Consider the following 17,995-nt stretch of genomic DNA (forward strand, 5'->3'; position numbering starts at 1 on the left):
CCTTTACAGGACTGCTGCCCTGGGGTGGCCCTGAGGCTGGAGGACCCAAATCCAGAACCAGAAATCTAGGGGAGGAACAGAGCAGGCTGGGGAGCTTGGCTACCCTGTCACCAGCTGTCCCTGTAAATAATCCTCCACTTTCTACTTTCGATGAATTACTTCCCCCTCTCAGGCTCACTTCCTCATTTAGAAGTTGCAGGGTCTAAACCTATTTCCTCAGGGTTTTGGTGAGGATTAGAAATAACGACCCAAGAGCACTTAATCATAATATCAGCTAATGCTTATTCAGGGCTTCTGATGGGCCGGGACCCCAGTTAAAGGAGTTTTATAATGCCTGGCATATGCTATGTGCCCAATGAAGAGTAGTTGTCATTGATGGTGGCCTGTACGTGCTCCTGAGAATAGGCTGGCCAAGGCTGGGAGTTTCTTTAGAAAGGGCCTACTGGGCTTTCTAAAAGCTGGGACATCCGGGAAAGTCACCAAATAAGAGACTCTAGAGTCAGGCAGACGGAATGACTTTAGAATCCAGAATTCTTCAGTTTGGGGGAAGTTTTAGATTCCATTGGAAGTCTCAGGAAATCGAAATCGATGGGACCCTCTTTACGTACACACAGTTATGGGTGTGGTTTCAGGGTGTCTGTCGGGCTGTGAGTTCCTGCGAGCTTGTTCCCATAATAAAAGGACCGGAGAAGACCCAGGAATCCAGCCCAGGTGGCAGGCCCTCTGTCCTCCTAGCAGGGAGACCTGTTCAAACATCAAAAACAAGCCCTTATATTAAAAAAAAAAAAAGAAGGCCCTGGCCTGTTGGCTCAGTGGTAGAGCATCAGCCTGGCGTGCGGGGGGGACCCGGGTTCGATTCCCGGCCAGGGCACATAGGAGAAGCGCCCATTTGCTTCTCCACCCCCCCTTCCTTCCTCTCTGTCTCTCTCTTCCCCTCCCACAGCCAAGGCTCCATTGGAGCAAGGATGGCCCGGGAGCTGGGGATGGCTCCTTGGCCTCTGCCCCAGGCGCTAGAGTGGCTCTGGTCTCGGCAGAGCGACGCCCTGGAGGGGCAGAGCATCGTCCCCTGGTGGGCAGAGCATTGCCCCTGGTGGGCGTGCCGGGTGGATCCCGGTCGGGCGCATGCGGGAGTCTGCCTGACTGTCTCTCCCCGTTTCCAGCTTCAGAAAAAAAAAATACAAAAAAAATAAAAATAAAATAAAAAAAGAAATAAAAAGCCAGGCCAACAGTCAGGACTGTCAGAACCTTGCACTCTCTTGCAGGATAGAGTGTGGGCAGTGAGGCCTGGTTAGAGTGAGTGGTTAAGAGTGGGTATCAAACTGAAAGCAGCTAGAAGCTAGTGTGGTCATAGGCTCAGTTCCTGGCAAGAACACAGATGGGGGAAGCTGATTTTGAAACTGGGCCTGGAACTCTTAGCCCTGTTGGCATACCTGGAGGATCTCAATAAAGAGCCTCTCAGGATGTGCTCTCTGTGTGACCCAGGAAAAATGGCTTCACCTCTCTGGTATTTGGTTTCTTCTGTGGTTTAACAACTGGCTCTTTGAGAAAAAAAAAAAATCCTGATTTGTAGTGTTTACCAATTTCTGTAGTGTAAATACTTCACCATGGCCCACTTCAGCTGCTACGACTATGAGTCTAGGACTGAAGTTGGGAACAGATGTGCACAGTCAACTCTCACTAGCTGGTAGGAGCCGGCCCCAGCCCACCCCTTGATTGGGTCTCATGGACTCCAAGGACTTGGGGCTTATGTGCCAAAGAATTAATTGAGATATTTCTAAAGGACTTGATTCTTCAGCCTGCTGAACGTTAAGAACTTTGTGGGGAATTAATCTTTTACCCCACTGCCACTGTGCTCTCTGCGGCCCTGCTTGACATCCACTGTTTTTGTCCTCAGCACGCTTTGAGGGCAAGAGGAGGAGGTTGGCTAGACAGAGAGACTTTGATTATCCTGGCTCAGGCTGGGAAGCTTGGTAGGTGACTTAAAAAGAAGAGTCAGGGCCAAGGGTATTCTATGATGTTTTTGGTTTGTGCATTTTACTGCTTAAGATGACTTTTGCTCTGATAACCTATGTGGAGCACATCATTACTCCAACCCTTTCTTTTTCTCCCCTCCTCAGTCATTTCTGCTCCTGTCAGCAAGAAAGGATCGACTACCAAGAAATATCCGTGTCCCAGAGTTATCACTGAAAAGTCTCTTTGAGGTAAGGTGTCTTTTTGAAGCCTATGGCTTGCCTTTGCAACCTTCTTTTTCAGCTTCCTCACTGCAAAGTAGTTCTTTGTGTGTGTGTGTGTGTGTGTGTGTGTGTGTGTGTATTTTTCTGAAGTTAGAAGTGACGAGGCATTCAGACAGACTCCCGCATGTGCCCGGCTGGGATCCACCCGGCATGCCCACCAGGGAGTGCTGCTCTGCCCATCTGGGGCGTTGCTCCATTGAGGCCGGAGCTATTCTAGTGCCTGAGGCAGAGGCCATGGAACCATCCTCAGCGCCCGGGCCAACTTTGCTCCAATGGAGCCTTGGCTGGGCAAGGGGAAGAGAGAGAGAGAGAGAGAGAGAGAGAGAGAGAGAGAGAGAGAGGAGAGGGGGAGGGGTGGAGAAGCAGATGGGTGCTTCTCCTGTGTGCCCTGGTGGGGAATTGAACCTGGTACTTCCATACACCTGGCCGACACTCTACTGCTGAGCCAACTGGCCAGGGCCCAAAGTTGTTCATAATTTATAATGATCGCATGCATGGGCGACAACAGATCCACGGTTTGCTGATTCTGAACGTGATGGGGGAAGGAGTTGGAAGTTTCCTATTGATATAGTGACTTCCATAATTGTTCCTGTGTCTTTTCTTTTCCAGAAATATGTCGTCATTGGGTTTTATGAGAAAATGGAACAGGTGCCCAAGTTAGTCCAGTGGCTTATCTCCATCGGTGCAAGTATCGAGAGCATAGGACCATACCCTCTGCACTCCCTCATGCGGCTCTGTATCCAAGCAAGTGAGTGCTCCCCAGTGGCACAGGCTCCAGCTGCCCTTCCAGCCCTGAGCTCCTGCTCTCTGCCCTCTGCCCAGCTGAAGGGAAAGCGAATTCAGCCACCTGAACGGAGGCTATTCAGCTGTTTTGAATATTCAAAGATTAATTAGGCAAATGAATGAAGGCAGCCGGGAATCAGAATCAATTTTATTTCTCCTGGGACCTTGTAGCTACAGGAGACCCAGGTTGAAAGGATTCTGTGTTCCTGACAGATCCTGGCGGTAGGGTGGAGCCCCGGGACCCAAGGAGTGGAATGGGACAGACAGCTTTTTTTGGGCAGAGCTCCCCGGAGAACTGTGGCTTTTCCTCCCGCTGGCAAAGGCAGATGTGGTCTCTTTCCAGGTCAAGTTCATTTTCTCTGGAGCCTAGAGGGCCGACTGCTCAGGGGGTGGGGTGGGACTTCAAGGGAAACACTGGCTGTTGCCTGCACAGATTGCTTGCGGTTCTTTTAAAGGGTTCCTATTTCCATAAAATTCTTTAAAAAATGTTATTGTTAAAACACATACATATTTTACATTTTAGATAGCTTCTTTTTCTTTATTTTTTAAAAATTTTATTTTATTGATTTTAAAGAGAGGAAGGGGGAGAGAGAGAGAGAGAGACAGGAACATCGATCTATTCCTGTATGTGCCCTAACTGGGGATTGAAAACCCATAACCTCTGTGCTTTGGGACGACGCTCCAACCAACTGAGCCATTCGGCCAGAACAGGGTCTCTTTTTCTTTTCCAAGCAGATGTGGCATTATTGTTGGACATTTACCCATAATATTTTAGAGCCAGAAGGACCAAGAGAACTTTGTGTAGACAGTCTTTCCTTCTAGACTGTATCTTCTCCTGGGGAATGAGGGCTTGAAGACCTGGGTCCGCATCTGTGTCTTAGCCAGATTTGCTCTGCCATTGTTTATTTCATGTACTGAGGAATCTATTTTATTCTTACACAGGGATCGGTGGATAAAACATCAAGTAGAGTTTGATGAAAAGCAATCTAATCGAGTTTTCCCAGTTTCAAATTAGGACTCTGGAACCCAGAGAAGTGTGCCTCTGGTTGTGAAAGTCTTGATTTCTCCTGGTGTCTGTTCTTTGAGTTAGCTCCTGTGGGTGTAGGCAGGAATCAGTGAGATCAAGTCTTCAAGTTTACCCCTGATTCGTTTCTGAGATGGGAACTCTGACATGGCGACAAGTGCTCTGCGCTGAGCTGGCAGAGGTGTGTGGCTTTCCTGCTCCCCAGGAACTATAAGAAAAGGGGTCTGGGAAAAGAATGTACACTATAAATCCTGTTGATAGTCATGTAGTAATCCGGCCCAGAGACACTGACTTGATGAGTGCCGCTAGGCTCCGCCCACATCCTCTGTATCCATCCCCGCTTGCTCGCTAGAGTGTTGGAGGTCCCTGCCGGAAATTGCTCTTTGCCAACAGGCACCACACCCCAGGAAGGTTCTCCCTCAGCCTCACCAGCCTCACCTTCCTCTCTGGGCGCATTCAGTGGTCCCAGCGGACTGACCTGTGGGTACAGTAGGTCAGCCTCTGCCCCCAGGTGGGTCAGATCTGGTGTGGTTCACGGCCCAGAGCTCCCCGTGGGCTGAGGCGAAGCAGCTGAGACCACATCCTTGCTCCCCTCCCTGTCTCCTGGGCTCCAGCTCTCCGTAAGTCAGTGGCGGAGGATCTTTGTCTCAGGCTCTACTTCTAGAGAATGTGACTTAAGTGCATCATGAATAACTTCTAATTCACAAACTCCTGTGTCGTCGTGTGTCCGCCCCCACCCCCACCCCCACCCCCGTGTGTGGTGAGTGACCCTGTGTGTTGGATTCCCCCCTCAGTTTCCTCGGTGGGGTACACATGGATTTGCTTTGCTAATTTTCTGTATGCAGAAAAGAACATCAGTAACTCATTTTAATGCCTTTCAGAGGACAACCATCTTTTCCGGTGGTTGATGGAGCACCAGCCTGAGTGGAAAGGCCGCATCAACCAGAAGAACGAGAGCGGCAGCACCCTCCTGCACATCGTCGCCGCCCACTCCCCAGGATACCTCATTAAGCGTGAGTGGGGACCCCACGGTGGAGTGCGTACTGTGGGCCGGAGGACCTCAGGCATCGGAGAACCCACACAGTGGGCCAGCCCGTGCCAGGCTTGGGTGGGGGGGGGTCAACACGATTGGGAGGGTTGTCTGTGCGCAGAATGGAGGTGGGGGAGGGGAGAAGGAAGATCCGCTGGGCTCTGTGCCTGGGTCAACTTGAAATGGCTTCTGTGGGGTCGACTGACTCGAGGGCATGGGCTTCCGGCGGCATCTGTCCCCTCCCTCATCACGTGATTACCAAGAGCTTTGTTTTACTCCGGATCCGTGTGCCCTGGAGATAAACGGTGAGCCAGACCCCAGACCTGGCCCTGCTTCCAGGCACTTAGATTCTGACTCAGGAATCGCATTCTCCCATCCCCGCCAGGCCGAAGGGGCCGCGTGGAGAAGTGGGGCGGACACACGGGGTGGGGCTGGGGGTGGAGGGACTCTTTTGCAGATGCACCATGTTAGCCCGGGGTGCAGGGAGACATAGTCACTCGGCGGGGGGCTCTCGTTTTCCTGGGAGCTCTCATGGAGACAAGAACATTTTTTTTTTTTTTATAAAAAGCAGGATAGCTGTGATGATAATGAGATAATGAGAGTCATGAACTCTCAGCCCCAGAGGAAGGGAGGCGGCAGGGAGTGTCAGGCAGCGTGGACCCAGTGTGGCGCAGCCTGGCGCTGACGACGGGAGCTGGCTGTGCTGCCATTTTCTAGTGGCAAGAGACGTTGGAAGGCTGGATTTAAAAATGTGTGTGTGTGGGCCCTTGCCGGTTGGCTCAGCGGTAGAGCGTCGGCCTGGCGTGCGGGGGACCCGGGTTCGATTCCCGGCCAGGGCACATGGGAGAAGCGCCCATTTGCTTCTCCACCCCCCCCCCCCCCCTCCTTCCTCTCTCTCTCTTCCCCTCCCGCAGCCAAGGCTCCATTGGAGCAAAGATGGCCCGGGTGCTGGGGATGGCTCCTTGACCTCTGCCCCAGGTGCTGGAGTGGCTCTGGTTGCGGCAGAGCGAGGCCCCGGACAGGCCGAGCATCGCCCCCTGGTGGGCAGAGCGTCGCCCCTGGTGGGCGTGCCGGGTGGATCCCGGTTGGGCGCATGCGGGAGTCTGTCTGACTGTCTCTCCCCGTTTCCAGCTTTGGAAAAATACCAAAAAAAAAAAAAAAAAAAAGTGTGTGTGTGTATTTCTTTATTTATTTTTGCTTCATTCCTTCACCCTTTTCACCCAACCCTGCAATCCCTTCTCCTCCGACAGCTGTCAGTCTGTTGTTCTCTATCTATGAGTCTCCTTCTATTTTGTTAGTCTGTTTTGTTCATTAGATTTTATATGTGAATGAAATCTTGTGGTACAACACTCTCTCTCTGACTACCTTATATCACTTAGCTGGGTGATCACCAGAGGGAAAGGGGGCTGGGGGAGGTGGAAGAGGGTCTAGGGGTGATAAATGTGACGGAAGGAGACTTGGGGTGGTGAACACACAATACAATATATGTATGATGTATTATAGAATTTACATCTGAAACCTGTATCATTTTATTAACCAATGTCACCCCAGTAAATTCAGTAAAAAATTAAAAGATATGAAAACTCATGATTCTAAAATATCGCCTTGAGATTGGAACGTGCCTGTGGACTGACCACAGCCGGAAGTTCTGCACTTAGAGACCCTCTGGCCTAGTGGGTCCTCCCAGGAAATTGCAGGGTTCTCTCTTCACGGTGTTCGAGGAGCAGCCCAGTGGGGTTTGCTTCTCTATTGCTACCCCCATTGAACTGGGTCCCAGGAATCCATGTTTGGGGTGCCCTATGGATTTTTGTTCTGAGCTTTATTAAAATATAATTTATAAGGCCCTGGCCGGTTGGCTCAGTGGTAGAGCGTCGGCTTGGCATGCGGGGGACCCGGGTTCGATTCCCGGCCAGGGCACATAGGAGAAGCGCCTATTTGCTTCTCCATCCCCACCCCCCTCCTTCCTCTCTGTCTCTCTCTTCCCCTCCTGCAGCCAAGGCTCCATTGGAGCAAAGATGGCCCGGGCGCTGGGGATGGCTCCTTGGCCTCTGCCCCAGGCGCTGGAGTGGCTCTGGTCGCGGCAGAGCGACGCCCTGGAGGGGCAGATCATCGCCCCCTGATGGGCAGAGCGAAGCCCCTGGTGGGCGTGCCGGGTGGATCCCGGTCGGGCGCATGCAGGAGTCTGTCTGACTGTCTCTCCCCGTTTCCAGCTTCAGAAAAATACAAAAAAAAATAAATTTATATACCATATAGTTCATCTGTTTAAAGTGTACAACTCAGTGCTTTTTGAGTGAGTATACTCACTGAGCTGTGTAACAGTTACCACGATTTTAGAACCTTTTTATCACCCCCCAAGAGAAACCCATATCTATTAGCGATCACCTCTTCAGCCCTAAGCATCCCCTGATTTACTTTCTGTCTTTATGGACTTACCTATTCTGAACATTTCATATAAATGGAATCCTGCCATATGTGGTCTTTTCTGACTGGCTTCTTTCACTTAGCACATGTCATGGTTCATTCACATTGTAGTGTGTATCAGTACTTAATTCCTGTTTATCGCCACATAATATTCCGTTGTGTGGCTATGTCATATTTTTTTAATTCATCAGTTAATGGATACTTGGCTTGTTTCCACTTTTCAGCTGTTATGAAGATGCTGCTATGAAACATTTGGGTATAAGTTTTCATGTTGGAATAGATTTTCATTCCTCTTGGGTAGGTACCAAGGCGTGGTATTGCTGGACCATATGGTAATTCTATGTTTAACCTTCTGAGGAACTGCTCAACTGTTTTCTAAACTGGCTACACCATTTTACATTCCCACCAGCAATGTGTGAGGGTTCCAAATTTTCTATATCTTTGCCAACACTTATTATTATGTGTCTTTTTGATGTCCTATATATTTTGGTTCCTTCTTAAAGACATTGGTATCTGGCAAGTGTTTGACAATGATATTCAAAAAGAGAAGTCCTGAATTGTTGTGTTTGCTCATTTCCCTGGTGTAAATAAATATTCCCCCCGTGGCTGATTTCAAGCTGCCAATGTGATGTCATTAACCGTGGAGCTCAGCACTGTGCAATAGCAAACTGTTATATTGTGTTTTCACCACACAAATCCATGGTAAGATAGATGTGAAGAAACCTTATCATAGGTAATAGCAAAATGTAGAAAAATAATTAGGAAGGAATAAGTTTTGTTTTTTATATGATTTATTTGTTTACATTTAAATAATTTAGTTGTTGGCCTGACCTGTGGTGGCGCAGTGCATAAAGTGTCGACCTGGAAATGCTGAGGTCGCTGGTTCGAAACCTTGGGCTTGCCTGGTCAAGGCACATATGGGAGTTGATGCTTCCAGCTCCTCCCCCCCCCTTCTCTCTCTCTGTCTCTCCCTCTCCTCTCTAAAATGAATAAATAAATAAATAATTAAAAATAAATAAATAATTTAGTTGTTAATGATGGCTGTGTTTACCAACTGGCTTGCAACATTCTTGGACATGTCACAGTTGGTCCTTGTGAACTGGTCTGAGCTGGTCCCACACACCACTAGGCTAAATCTGTCATTAGCCTGGTAATTTGTGGTTCAGGTCTGTGTCTTTTATCACTGTGCTGTCCTTACTCTACTGATGAATGTTTCAGTGGTTTTCAGTTGTCTTGTTCCTGAAAACATTGCCCAGAGAACATTTTTCTACATCCATCTTTGTGAACTGGTACAAACGTGTCTTTAGGATAATTGCCCATTTGAGACATTGCTCATTGAAGGACATTTTCTTAATTGGGATGAATTTTAACTCTGTTCAAATTTTAAATAGGTTCCATTAAGAAATCAAAAGGTACAAAAGGGCTACATTGAGCATCTCTATCCAGCCTCTGTCCTTGGGCCATTTAGGACCTAGTATCAGCGGTATCTTAGGTTTTCTCCCACAAATACAGATGTAGGTACAGGTGAACACATAGACACAGTTTGAAGATGTTAGCATCTTGATATCTATTGCTAGCATGAACCCCAGAAAGGTTGCCCTAGCTGGGAATGAGAGCATCTCCTTCTTGAATATATTTTTGGTACGCGGAGGAGTCAAGAACTCGGCAGGTTCTTTAATGTGGTCTGAAGGTCAAATCCAGCATTGGAAATAACTGGCCTTACAAGTCTTCAGTTCTCTCGGCATTTTGTGGGGTGCTGGTTGTCACTGCAGTCCCCGGGCTCTGGAGCAGTGATTGGAAAGGCCTGGGGACACAGCCTCAGGGAGTCATCGGAGCCAGGCAGCAGTGGGACCCACACCCTAGAAACGGTTTTTTTTTTTTTTTTTTTTTTTTTTTTTTTTTTTTACAGAGGCAGAGATAGACAGAGACAGACAGACAGGAATGGAGAGAGATGAGAAGCATCAATCATCAGTTTCTTGTTGTGCATTGCGACTTCTTAGTTGTTCATTGATTGCTTTCTCACATGTGCCTTGACCGCAGGCCTTCAGCAGACCGAGTAACCCCCTGCTGGAGCCAGCGACCTTGGGTCCAAGCTGGTGAGCTCTTTGCTCAAGCCAGATGAGCCCGCGCTCAAGCTGGAGACCTCGGGGTCTCGAACCTGGGTCCTTCCATATCCCAGTCCGACGCTCTATCCACTGCGCCACCACCAGGTCAGGCTAGACACGGTCTTTTTCTAGAACTGAAACGTTGAGGATGGATCGGGAGTACAGTCGTTACGCCTGTCTTGGTTACAAGCTACAGACGCTCAAACTGGTGCAGACAGGAGAGGGAATTTATTGGCTCCTGGGACTGCAGAGTCGAGTCTGGTCCAGGTGCTCCCAAGGTGTCTTCCAAGGATCTGTCCCACCTCCGAACTCGGCCTTCTCTGTGTTAGGTCCTTTCTTAGCCTTTCATTCAGACGAGGCTGCTGGACTCTTCAGGCTTACGTTCTGCCACTTTTCCATCTCAGCCAAAGAGGAGACTGCCTCCAAATATTTCAGTAGTTTCTAAATGTTCAGTAGTCCTAGGAAAGAGTTGTGATGATTTGACTTTCTTTTTTTTTTTTACAAAGACAGAGAGAGAGTCAGAGAGAGGGATAGATAGGGACAGACAGACAGGAACGGAGAGAGATGAGAAGCATCAATCATCAGTTTTTTGTTGTGACACCTCAGTTGTTCATTGATTGTTTTCTCCTATGTACCTTGACTGTGGGCCTTCAGCAGACCGAGTGACCCCTTGCTCGAGCCAGTGACCTTGGGTCCAAGCTGGTGAGCTTTGCTCAAACCAGATGAGCCCGCGCTCAAGCTGCGACCTCAGAGTCTTGAACCTGGGTCCTTCGCATCCCAGTTTGACGCTCTATCCACTGTACCACTGCCTGGTCAGGCGAATGATTTGACTTTCTTTTTTTTTTTTTACAGAGAGTGAGTCAGAGAGAGGGCTAGACAGGGACAGACAGATAGGAATGAAGAGAGATGAGAAGCATCAATTATCAGTTTTTCGTTGTGCATTGCGACACCTTAGTTGTTCATTGATTGCTCTCTCACATGTGCCTTGACCACAGACCTTCAGCAGACCGAGCAACTCCTTGCTTGAGCCAGCGACCCTGCGTCCAAGCTGGTGGGATTTCACTCAAACCAGATGAGCCCATGCTCAAGCTGGCGACCCCGGAGTCACGAACCTGGGTCCTCTGCATCCCAGTCTGACGCTCTATCCACTGCACCACTGCCTGGTCAGGCTGATTTGACTTTCTTAATGTGGCCCCACCTAATCACCTGAGCCAGAAGGATGGAGTGATTTCATTGGCCAGACCCTGGTCAGGTGTTCTCCCCCGGAGCTGCGGCTGGGGCAGTGGTGTCCAGGGGCTTGTGTGTCTGCGTGTGGTGTTCCCTCCTGTTACCTCGGACACAGACACACAAGCCCCTGGAAGGCTGGAAGGAGGCAGGGGTGCTTTCCCAAAGAAAAACCAGGGTGTTATTATCAGGAAAAGGACATTGGCTGCTAGTCAGGTATAAAAACTAAAAGACTAGTATGTCTGTTGTCTTTAAATTTTGCTTTCTTTTTTTTTTTTTTTTTCATTTTTCTGAAGCTGGAAACAGGGAGAGATAGTCAGACAGACTCCCGCATGCGCCCGACCGGGATCCACCCGGCACGCCCACCAGGGGGCGACGCTCTGCCCACCAGGGGGCGATGCTCTGCCCATCCTGGGCATCGCCATGTTGCGACCAGAGCCACTCTAGCGTCTAGGGCAGAGGCCACAGAGCCATCCCCAGCGCCCGGGCCATCTTTGCTCCAATGGAGCCTTGGCTGCGGGAGGGGAAGTGAGAGACAGAGAGGAAAGCGCAGCGGAGGGGTGGAGAAGCAAATGGGCGCTTCTCCTGTGTGCCCTGGCCGGGAATCGAACCCGGGTCCTCCGCACGCTAGGCCGACGCTCTACCGCTGAGCCAACCGGCCAGGGCCAAATTTTGCTTTCTTATCTCCTTAAAGAATTTAAAGGACCCGTGTACCACTTTCTGTGTTTTTAAGTTGATGTCTAGAATTTATTTTTTATCTGTAAGTCTAAATAATTGTAAGAGAAGATAAGTTTCAGAATTTTGTGCACACTGATATTTTAAAAATAAAACTTTTATCTCACTCCTTTACTTGTATCTATAATAGAATATAAACCCACAACAATTTCTGATCCCCTAATATCCATTTAAAAATTATGGATGAGCTCTTCAGTAGTCAAAAATAGCAAATGTGAGTTTCTGTGTTTTTTTTTTGATTCACATTTCCAGTTTATTTTATGGAAGGAAATTTGCCCTCATACTGTATATTTTATGCTTCAAAGTCTTTGTGGCCATTTAGTGAGATTGTCCTGGAACAAACGTGCTCCTAGAACAGGGGTCGGGAAGCTTTTTGGCTGAGAGAGCCATGAACGCCACATAGTTTAAAATGTAATTCCATGAGAGCCATACAACGATCCGTGTACATTACACATTATCTAATAAAAGTTTGGTGTTGTCCTGGAGGACAGCTGTGATTGGCTCCAGCCACCCGCAACCATGAACATGAGCGGTAGGAAATGAATGGATTGTAATACATGAGAATGTTTTATACTTTTAACGTTATTATTTTTTTATTAAAGATTTGTCTGCGAGCCAGATGCAGCCATCAAAAGAGCCACATCTGACTCGAGAGCCATAGGTTCCCGACCCGTCCTAGAACTTCAAATTTCAAAACGTTTCAGTGATTGCGATACTGAAAGATTCATTTTTTGACTGAATTATTTCTAAAATTCTTACTACAGAAATGATCAAAACAACAGAAACATTATTATTTTTTAAAATGTTTATTTTGCTGATTTTAGAGAGAGGTAGGGAGAGACAGGACATCAGTCTGTTCCTGTATGTGCCTTAACCGAGGATCGAACTGCTAACCTCTGTGCTTCAGGATGATGCTCTAACCAGCTGAGCTCTCTGGCCATGGAGAAACATAATGCAATTTTTATAAATAATTATTAAAGATGGGAATGAAAATTTGGGGGAAACAGGAGGAAGGATTATAGAGCCCCTTGTAAGGGGCTTGGCAGGCACCTGATTTCCCCTTAGATGATACACTGGAGGTCGGAGTTTTCAGTTCCTTTGGGCCAATACGCTATGGTAACTGTGTTCTACACTGCGTAACAACCCACCATAAACTAAATGGTTTAAAACAACATCCATTTATTAGCTCACAATTCTATAACAGGTCAATAGTCCAGAGTAATGTGACTGAGTTTTCTTTTTTGGGGGGGGGTGTCAATAGCAGAGGGAACTGCTGTAATATACAAAGGAATATTTCGAACATAACTGGTATCTTAGTAAACAAACCGTTTCATGGTTTTCTTGACTCGTTGCAAAATGTATTCCTTTTCAGTGAAAAAGAACAAAAATGGAGATAAGTGTGATGCCACCTGGTGGGCAAGATCCAGGATTGCAGCTCTGAGAATCTCACGGTGGGGGGTGTGGGGAGCCTCAGGCAGGGATCGAGATGGGGAGCTTTACTTGTGGGAACAGCCAATGTTTTCTGGATTTTCACTTATGGGGAACGATCCTTCTGTAGCCATCACTTTTCTAGGATATGAAACTGTACTTTCTGGGATATCTAACCTTGAGATGGGAAGTCCAGCCCTGGTCTAAACTGAGGGTAAAGTTTCAACTGTGAGCATGTAATTTCAGGTGACAGAACAGGGAAATGCGCGCGCACACACACACACACACACACACACACACACACACACAGTGGGTTCAGTTTTTAAAAATCCACCTTCTATATATCGAAAACTTTGAACCGAAGGCATATCCAAGAGATACTGTCTTCCTTCAAAAAGATACCTACCTCCTCATTAGGAGAAACAATGAGAAATGACTTTTCACATTGCCAGTCCCTTCGGCTCAGCCAGCCCTTCTGCTGCCCCCTAACACTGCAGAGGTCGTTGCTGTCCCACCACATGCCCTATTCTCGGCACCCTAACACTGCAGAGGTCGTTGCTGTCCCACCACATGCCCTATTCTCGGCACCCTAACACTGCAGAGGTCGTTGCTGTCCCACCACATGCCCTATTCTCGGGCAGCTTCTCTTGTTGACCCTCTGGGACAGCTGGGAGGAAGGCCTCATGAGTCCGGCTTCACAGACGAGGAAGCTGGGGCGGCTGGAAGCTGTGTCACCTCCAGATAAGTGACGCGGTGGGAATGGGGTTCCGTCCCTCATCCTCCCTGCAGGGCACCGAGCAGCTTCCCTTCTAGAAGATGGGCTTCCATGTGGCTGAGTTTTCTGCTCATTGTCTCTGAAAGCTGAAATCAGGCTTCGGCTGGGACTGTGTTCTTATCTAGAGTTCTGGGCCTTCTTTCAAGGTCACGTGGTGTGGCAGAATCCAGTTCCTTGTGGTTGTAGGACTGAAGTCCCTGTTTTCTCGCTGGCTGTCAGCCAGAGGCTGCTATCAGCTTCTACAGACCACATCCTTGTCACGGGCTCCCCTCTGTCTCCGAAGCCAGCAGGGGAGAATTGCTGGTGCATCAGGCCCCTCTTGTACGTTGACTCCCTGACCTCTACATCTTTGACCTTTAGGGTTCAAATGATTAGGGCAGGCATACCTGGAAAGTCTCCCTATCTGAAGGCCAACTGCTTTGGGACCTTAATTTTTGTTTTCAGAGTCTCGTCACAGCAGTACCTGAATTAGTATTCGATTGAAGCAATGGGAGAAGGGGTGTGTGCACCAGGTGTTGGAACACTAAGGGGTATATTAGAATTCTGCCTACCACTGGGAGATCCTCGACGGGGAAGAAAAAAGGAGGAGTTTTCAATTTTGTCTTACGTGTGTAAAGTGGAAGACAGTTGTTATTGGGGAGATGGAGAAGCAGGTCACCATGAGCAGGACACAGCTGGAGTGCAGGTGCCTGGTCAAGGCAGCGAATCTTAGGAAAGCGTGGGTCTGGAAGTTGGGGATCAGGCATTGATTTATCTAATTCTCGTTGCCCACAGAAGTCTCTGTATCCGAGGGATACATCTGTTCCATTCTGAAAACTGTTGCATCTCTGATCAGAGAGACGCCTTGATGCTTGGCAGATAGATTCGTCAGAGCAGAGGGTAGGGGCCGGGAGGGTGCACACAGGGACAATAACCCCAAAACCCCCACGATGCAAGAGCAGTTGCCTCTGTCTTCTCCTGTCCCCAGATAGGCTTTTTTTTTTTCTTCTTCTGGTAGAATATTTTGTTTTCTCTCTAGGGAATAAAGAAATCTGAAGTCACAGCTTGCTGTTATCCTTACAGCTATAACTGTTGCCTAGTAACCAGATTCCCCCTCTCCTTGCTTGTTGCCAAGGAGAGGGGAGAAAGGTATAGAAGAGCACTTCTGCACCTCTTCAAAGCTATTGTCCTTCCCACTCCGCACAGGACTCCTTGCTTGGGGAGTTGGGTGGATTGCCCAGGGCCAGCAGTTCAGATTCTGGAAGCAGAGGGACCTTGGTCCCCTTGCCCTAGGCTGTTCGGTCAGGGAACTAAGAGGCCGAGCACTCATGGGGACATCTTATGGAAGGAACCATGACAATGCCCCCTTTTCCTTTTGGCCTGCCCTAGGACAAACAGAGGATGTGCAGATGCTCCTGCGCTTCGGGGCAGACCCCACCCTGCTGGACCGCCAGTCCCGAACTCCCATGGATGTCCTGAAGAGGAACAAGAACTTCAAAGCCATTGAGAAAATCAACAGTCACTTGGAAAAGCTGGCTGCGTGTTCTAAGGACCTATCAGGTATAGCTTCCAGTGAATTAACTTTGTGTGTGTGGTGGGAGGGGGGGGAGTAAAACTGGTTGTGATATTAGGTACAAATCAGTTCATCTTTTCACGGTATATGAAGATGGAAATGAGACTTCCAATTATTGGGAAACTCGTTTGCCTTTTTCTGTGTTGTTTTGTAAGATAGAATGAGACCACTCTTACTTAAAGAGCATTGGTGACGTTCTGGGAACTTCGCCAGGTTTACCTTTAGGTCCTATGGGTGATTTTTTTTTAATGCATGCACACTGTATAAAAAGAAACAAAAATTCAGACAGAACAGGAGATAACAAATATCAGTCCTACTCTTCAAAGACAACCACAGCCAACAATTGAAAATACACATATAGCCTGACCTGTGGTGGCGCAGTGGATAAAGCGTCGACCTGGAAATGCTGAGGTCGCTGGTTCAAAACCCTGGGCTTGCCTGGTCAAGGCACATATGGGAGTTGATGCTTCCTGCTCCTCCCCCCTTCTCTCTCTCTCTCTCCTTTCTAAAATGAAAAAAAAAAAAAAAGAAAATACACATATATTGCACTAAATTCCATTTACGTACTTATATAATGACATATTTCTATTTCTTGACTTATCCTTCTGGGACAGCCTCCCCTGACTGCTGGGTAAGATGATGTGCAGTGAGTCAGCCCAGGCTGGTGAATTTTGTCTAGTAATGTTATCTGAGTCATTTACATTGCGTTTTCTGTGCTTCATGTAGAGACTGATTCTAAAACTTGAAAACCAGGAAGTGCCATTCGATTGGTAGGATGATTATGTAAATGTTACACTTTCTACAACTAGTAGCATAACTGGACCCATAGAAAATAATGACCAGATGTCTTGAAAACTTTGCTCTTTAAATATTGTAATAACTCCGTATGGCGTCAGGTGGGCACGAGACACATGAGGGGAGGTCACTTTGTAAGTTATATAAATGGCTCACCACTATGCTATCCTGTATGCCTGAAACAATAGGATAGTGAATATCCTTGGCATTGAGAAATGAAATTTTTTTTTAGATTTTATTTATTTATTTATTTTTTACAGAGACAGAGAGTGAGTCAGAGAGAGGGATAGACAGGGACAGACAGACAGGAACAGAGAGAGAGGAGAAGCATCAATCATTAGTTTTTCATTGCGTGTTGCAACCCCTTAGTTGTTCATTGATGCTTTCTCACATGTGCCTTGACCACAGGCCTTCAGCAGACCGAGTAACCCCTTGCTGGAGCCAGCGACCTTGGGTTCAAGTTGGTGAGCTTTTGCTCAAACCAGATGAGCCCGCGCTCAAGCTGGTGACCTCGAGGTCTCGAACCTGGGTCTTCTGCATTCCAGTCCGACGCTCTATTTACTGCGCCACCGCCTGGTCAGGAGAAATTTTTTTTTTTTACTGGGACAGTCTTTTGGCATCTCAGTTTCATGAAACCTACACATGCATTATTGTATCTGTGTGTATACGCAGGCACACACACATGCTTTCCAGGCTTTATTTAGACTTCAGTCGGGCGAATGGACGTACGCTTCTTTTATCTCTATTGCTCACATATGATTCTGTGCCTCTTGTTGTCTCTTTAGGGTTCTCCCTTGTAGAGCACCGACTCAAGTACATTTTTCATGGAGGAGATACGGAGAGTAGACTTACAGAGCTTAGGAAAAGTCTTTATTTTATCCTTTACGGATTGATCATATGCCTGACTCTAGGTGCTGTATTTCACTGATTTCAAGTCACACTTCTCGCCCCACATTTTAACGTCTTGGAAATTGGAATTTTATAAAACGACCGACACGTCCCATTTTAATGGTAGCTTTTTCTGGCGTGTCTGACAATTCCTGGTTTCTTAGGTGTATGAAATATGCTATAAGACCTTATTCCTCAAGCCCTGCCGAGGTAGCTCTCAGTTGGTTAGAACATTGTCCCCATATGCCACGGTTACGTGTTCGATCCCCCATCAGGGCACATACGAGAATCACACGATGAAGACATGAATAAGTGAAACAACAGGTTGATGTTTCTCTCTCTCTCTCTCTCTCTGCCTCCTTTCTTTTCTTTCTAAAATCAGTTGAAAAAGATTTAAAACCTTGTTTCTCACGGTGCTGAAGGTATTGTTTCAGTGTGCTCCAGCCTCCGTTTGCTACTGATTAGAATCTGATGTCCGTCTCATTGGTTTTCCTGTCTAGGAATTTCTCTGTCCTTAGCGTTCTGGAATGTCCCTGGGATGTGTCTGGGTGCGGGTCTGTATTTGTCCCTCTTGCTTGACAGTTGTTGGTCCCTTTCACTGTAACTTTATTCGCTCTGGGAGAGCCTCTTCCGCCACTTTGTCCCCGTCCCGTGTCTCTGCCACTGCCATTCAACAGATGAGCTTCCTGAACTTCTCACACGGTCTCCCTACTTTTCCTTAAGGTTTCCCGTCTCCTTTTTTTCTTGCCGGATCTTCAGGTTGGCCGCCTGCTTTTCCTTTCCTAGTTGAGCTTGCCCGGTGGCGGTTTTAACAAAGCTCAGCTGTAACCTCTCAGAGCCTTTTCTGGTCCTCTGCTTGCTTCTCCTCTGTGGCAGCCTGTGCTGTTCGCATTCCCCACTTCTCAATGGCAGTTAAGAAAGAACATGGAGAATTTATTCTTTCTCAAGAATACCGCCCTCTCTTCTTTTGATTATTTATATATATTCCCTTTTGGGGTCAG

General features: G+C 47.8%; 1 protein-coding gene across 2 annotated transcripts in view; it reads left to right on the top strand.

Moving 5' to 3' along the window:
• Window positions 1–17,995, top strand: part of TRANK1 (tetratricopeptide repeat and ankyrin repeat containing 1) — a 112,444-nt gene that overhangs the window by 46,223 nt on the left and 48,226 nt on the right. For both annotated transcript variants that reach the window (XM_066244744.1, XM_066244745.1), the window contains 4 exons: window positions 2,118–2,201; window positions 2,844–2,982; window positions 4,923–5,054; window positions 15,128–15,298. In XM_066244744.1, coding sequence (XP_066100841.1) covers window positions 2,118–2,201; window positions 2,844–2,982; window positions 4,923–5,054; window positions 15,128–15,298 — 526 coding nt within the window. The remainder of the gene's footprint in view (window positions 1–2,117; window positions 2,202–2,843; window positions 2,983–4,922; window positions 5,055–15,127; window positions 15,299–17,995) is intronic.

The sequence above is a fragment of the Saccopteryx bilineata genome, chromosome 10, assembly GCF_036850765.1.
Source record: "Saccopteryx bilineata isolate mSacBil1 chromosome 10, mSacBil1_pri_phased_curated, whole genome shotgun sequence".
NCBI lineage: Eukaryota > Metazoa > Chordata > Mammalia > Chiroptera > Emballonuridae > Saccopteryx > Saccopteryx bilineata.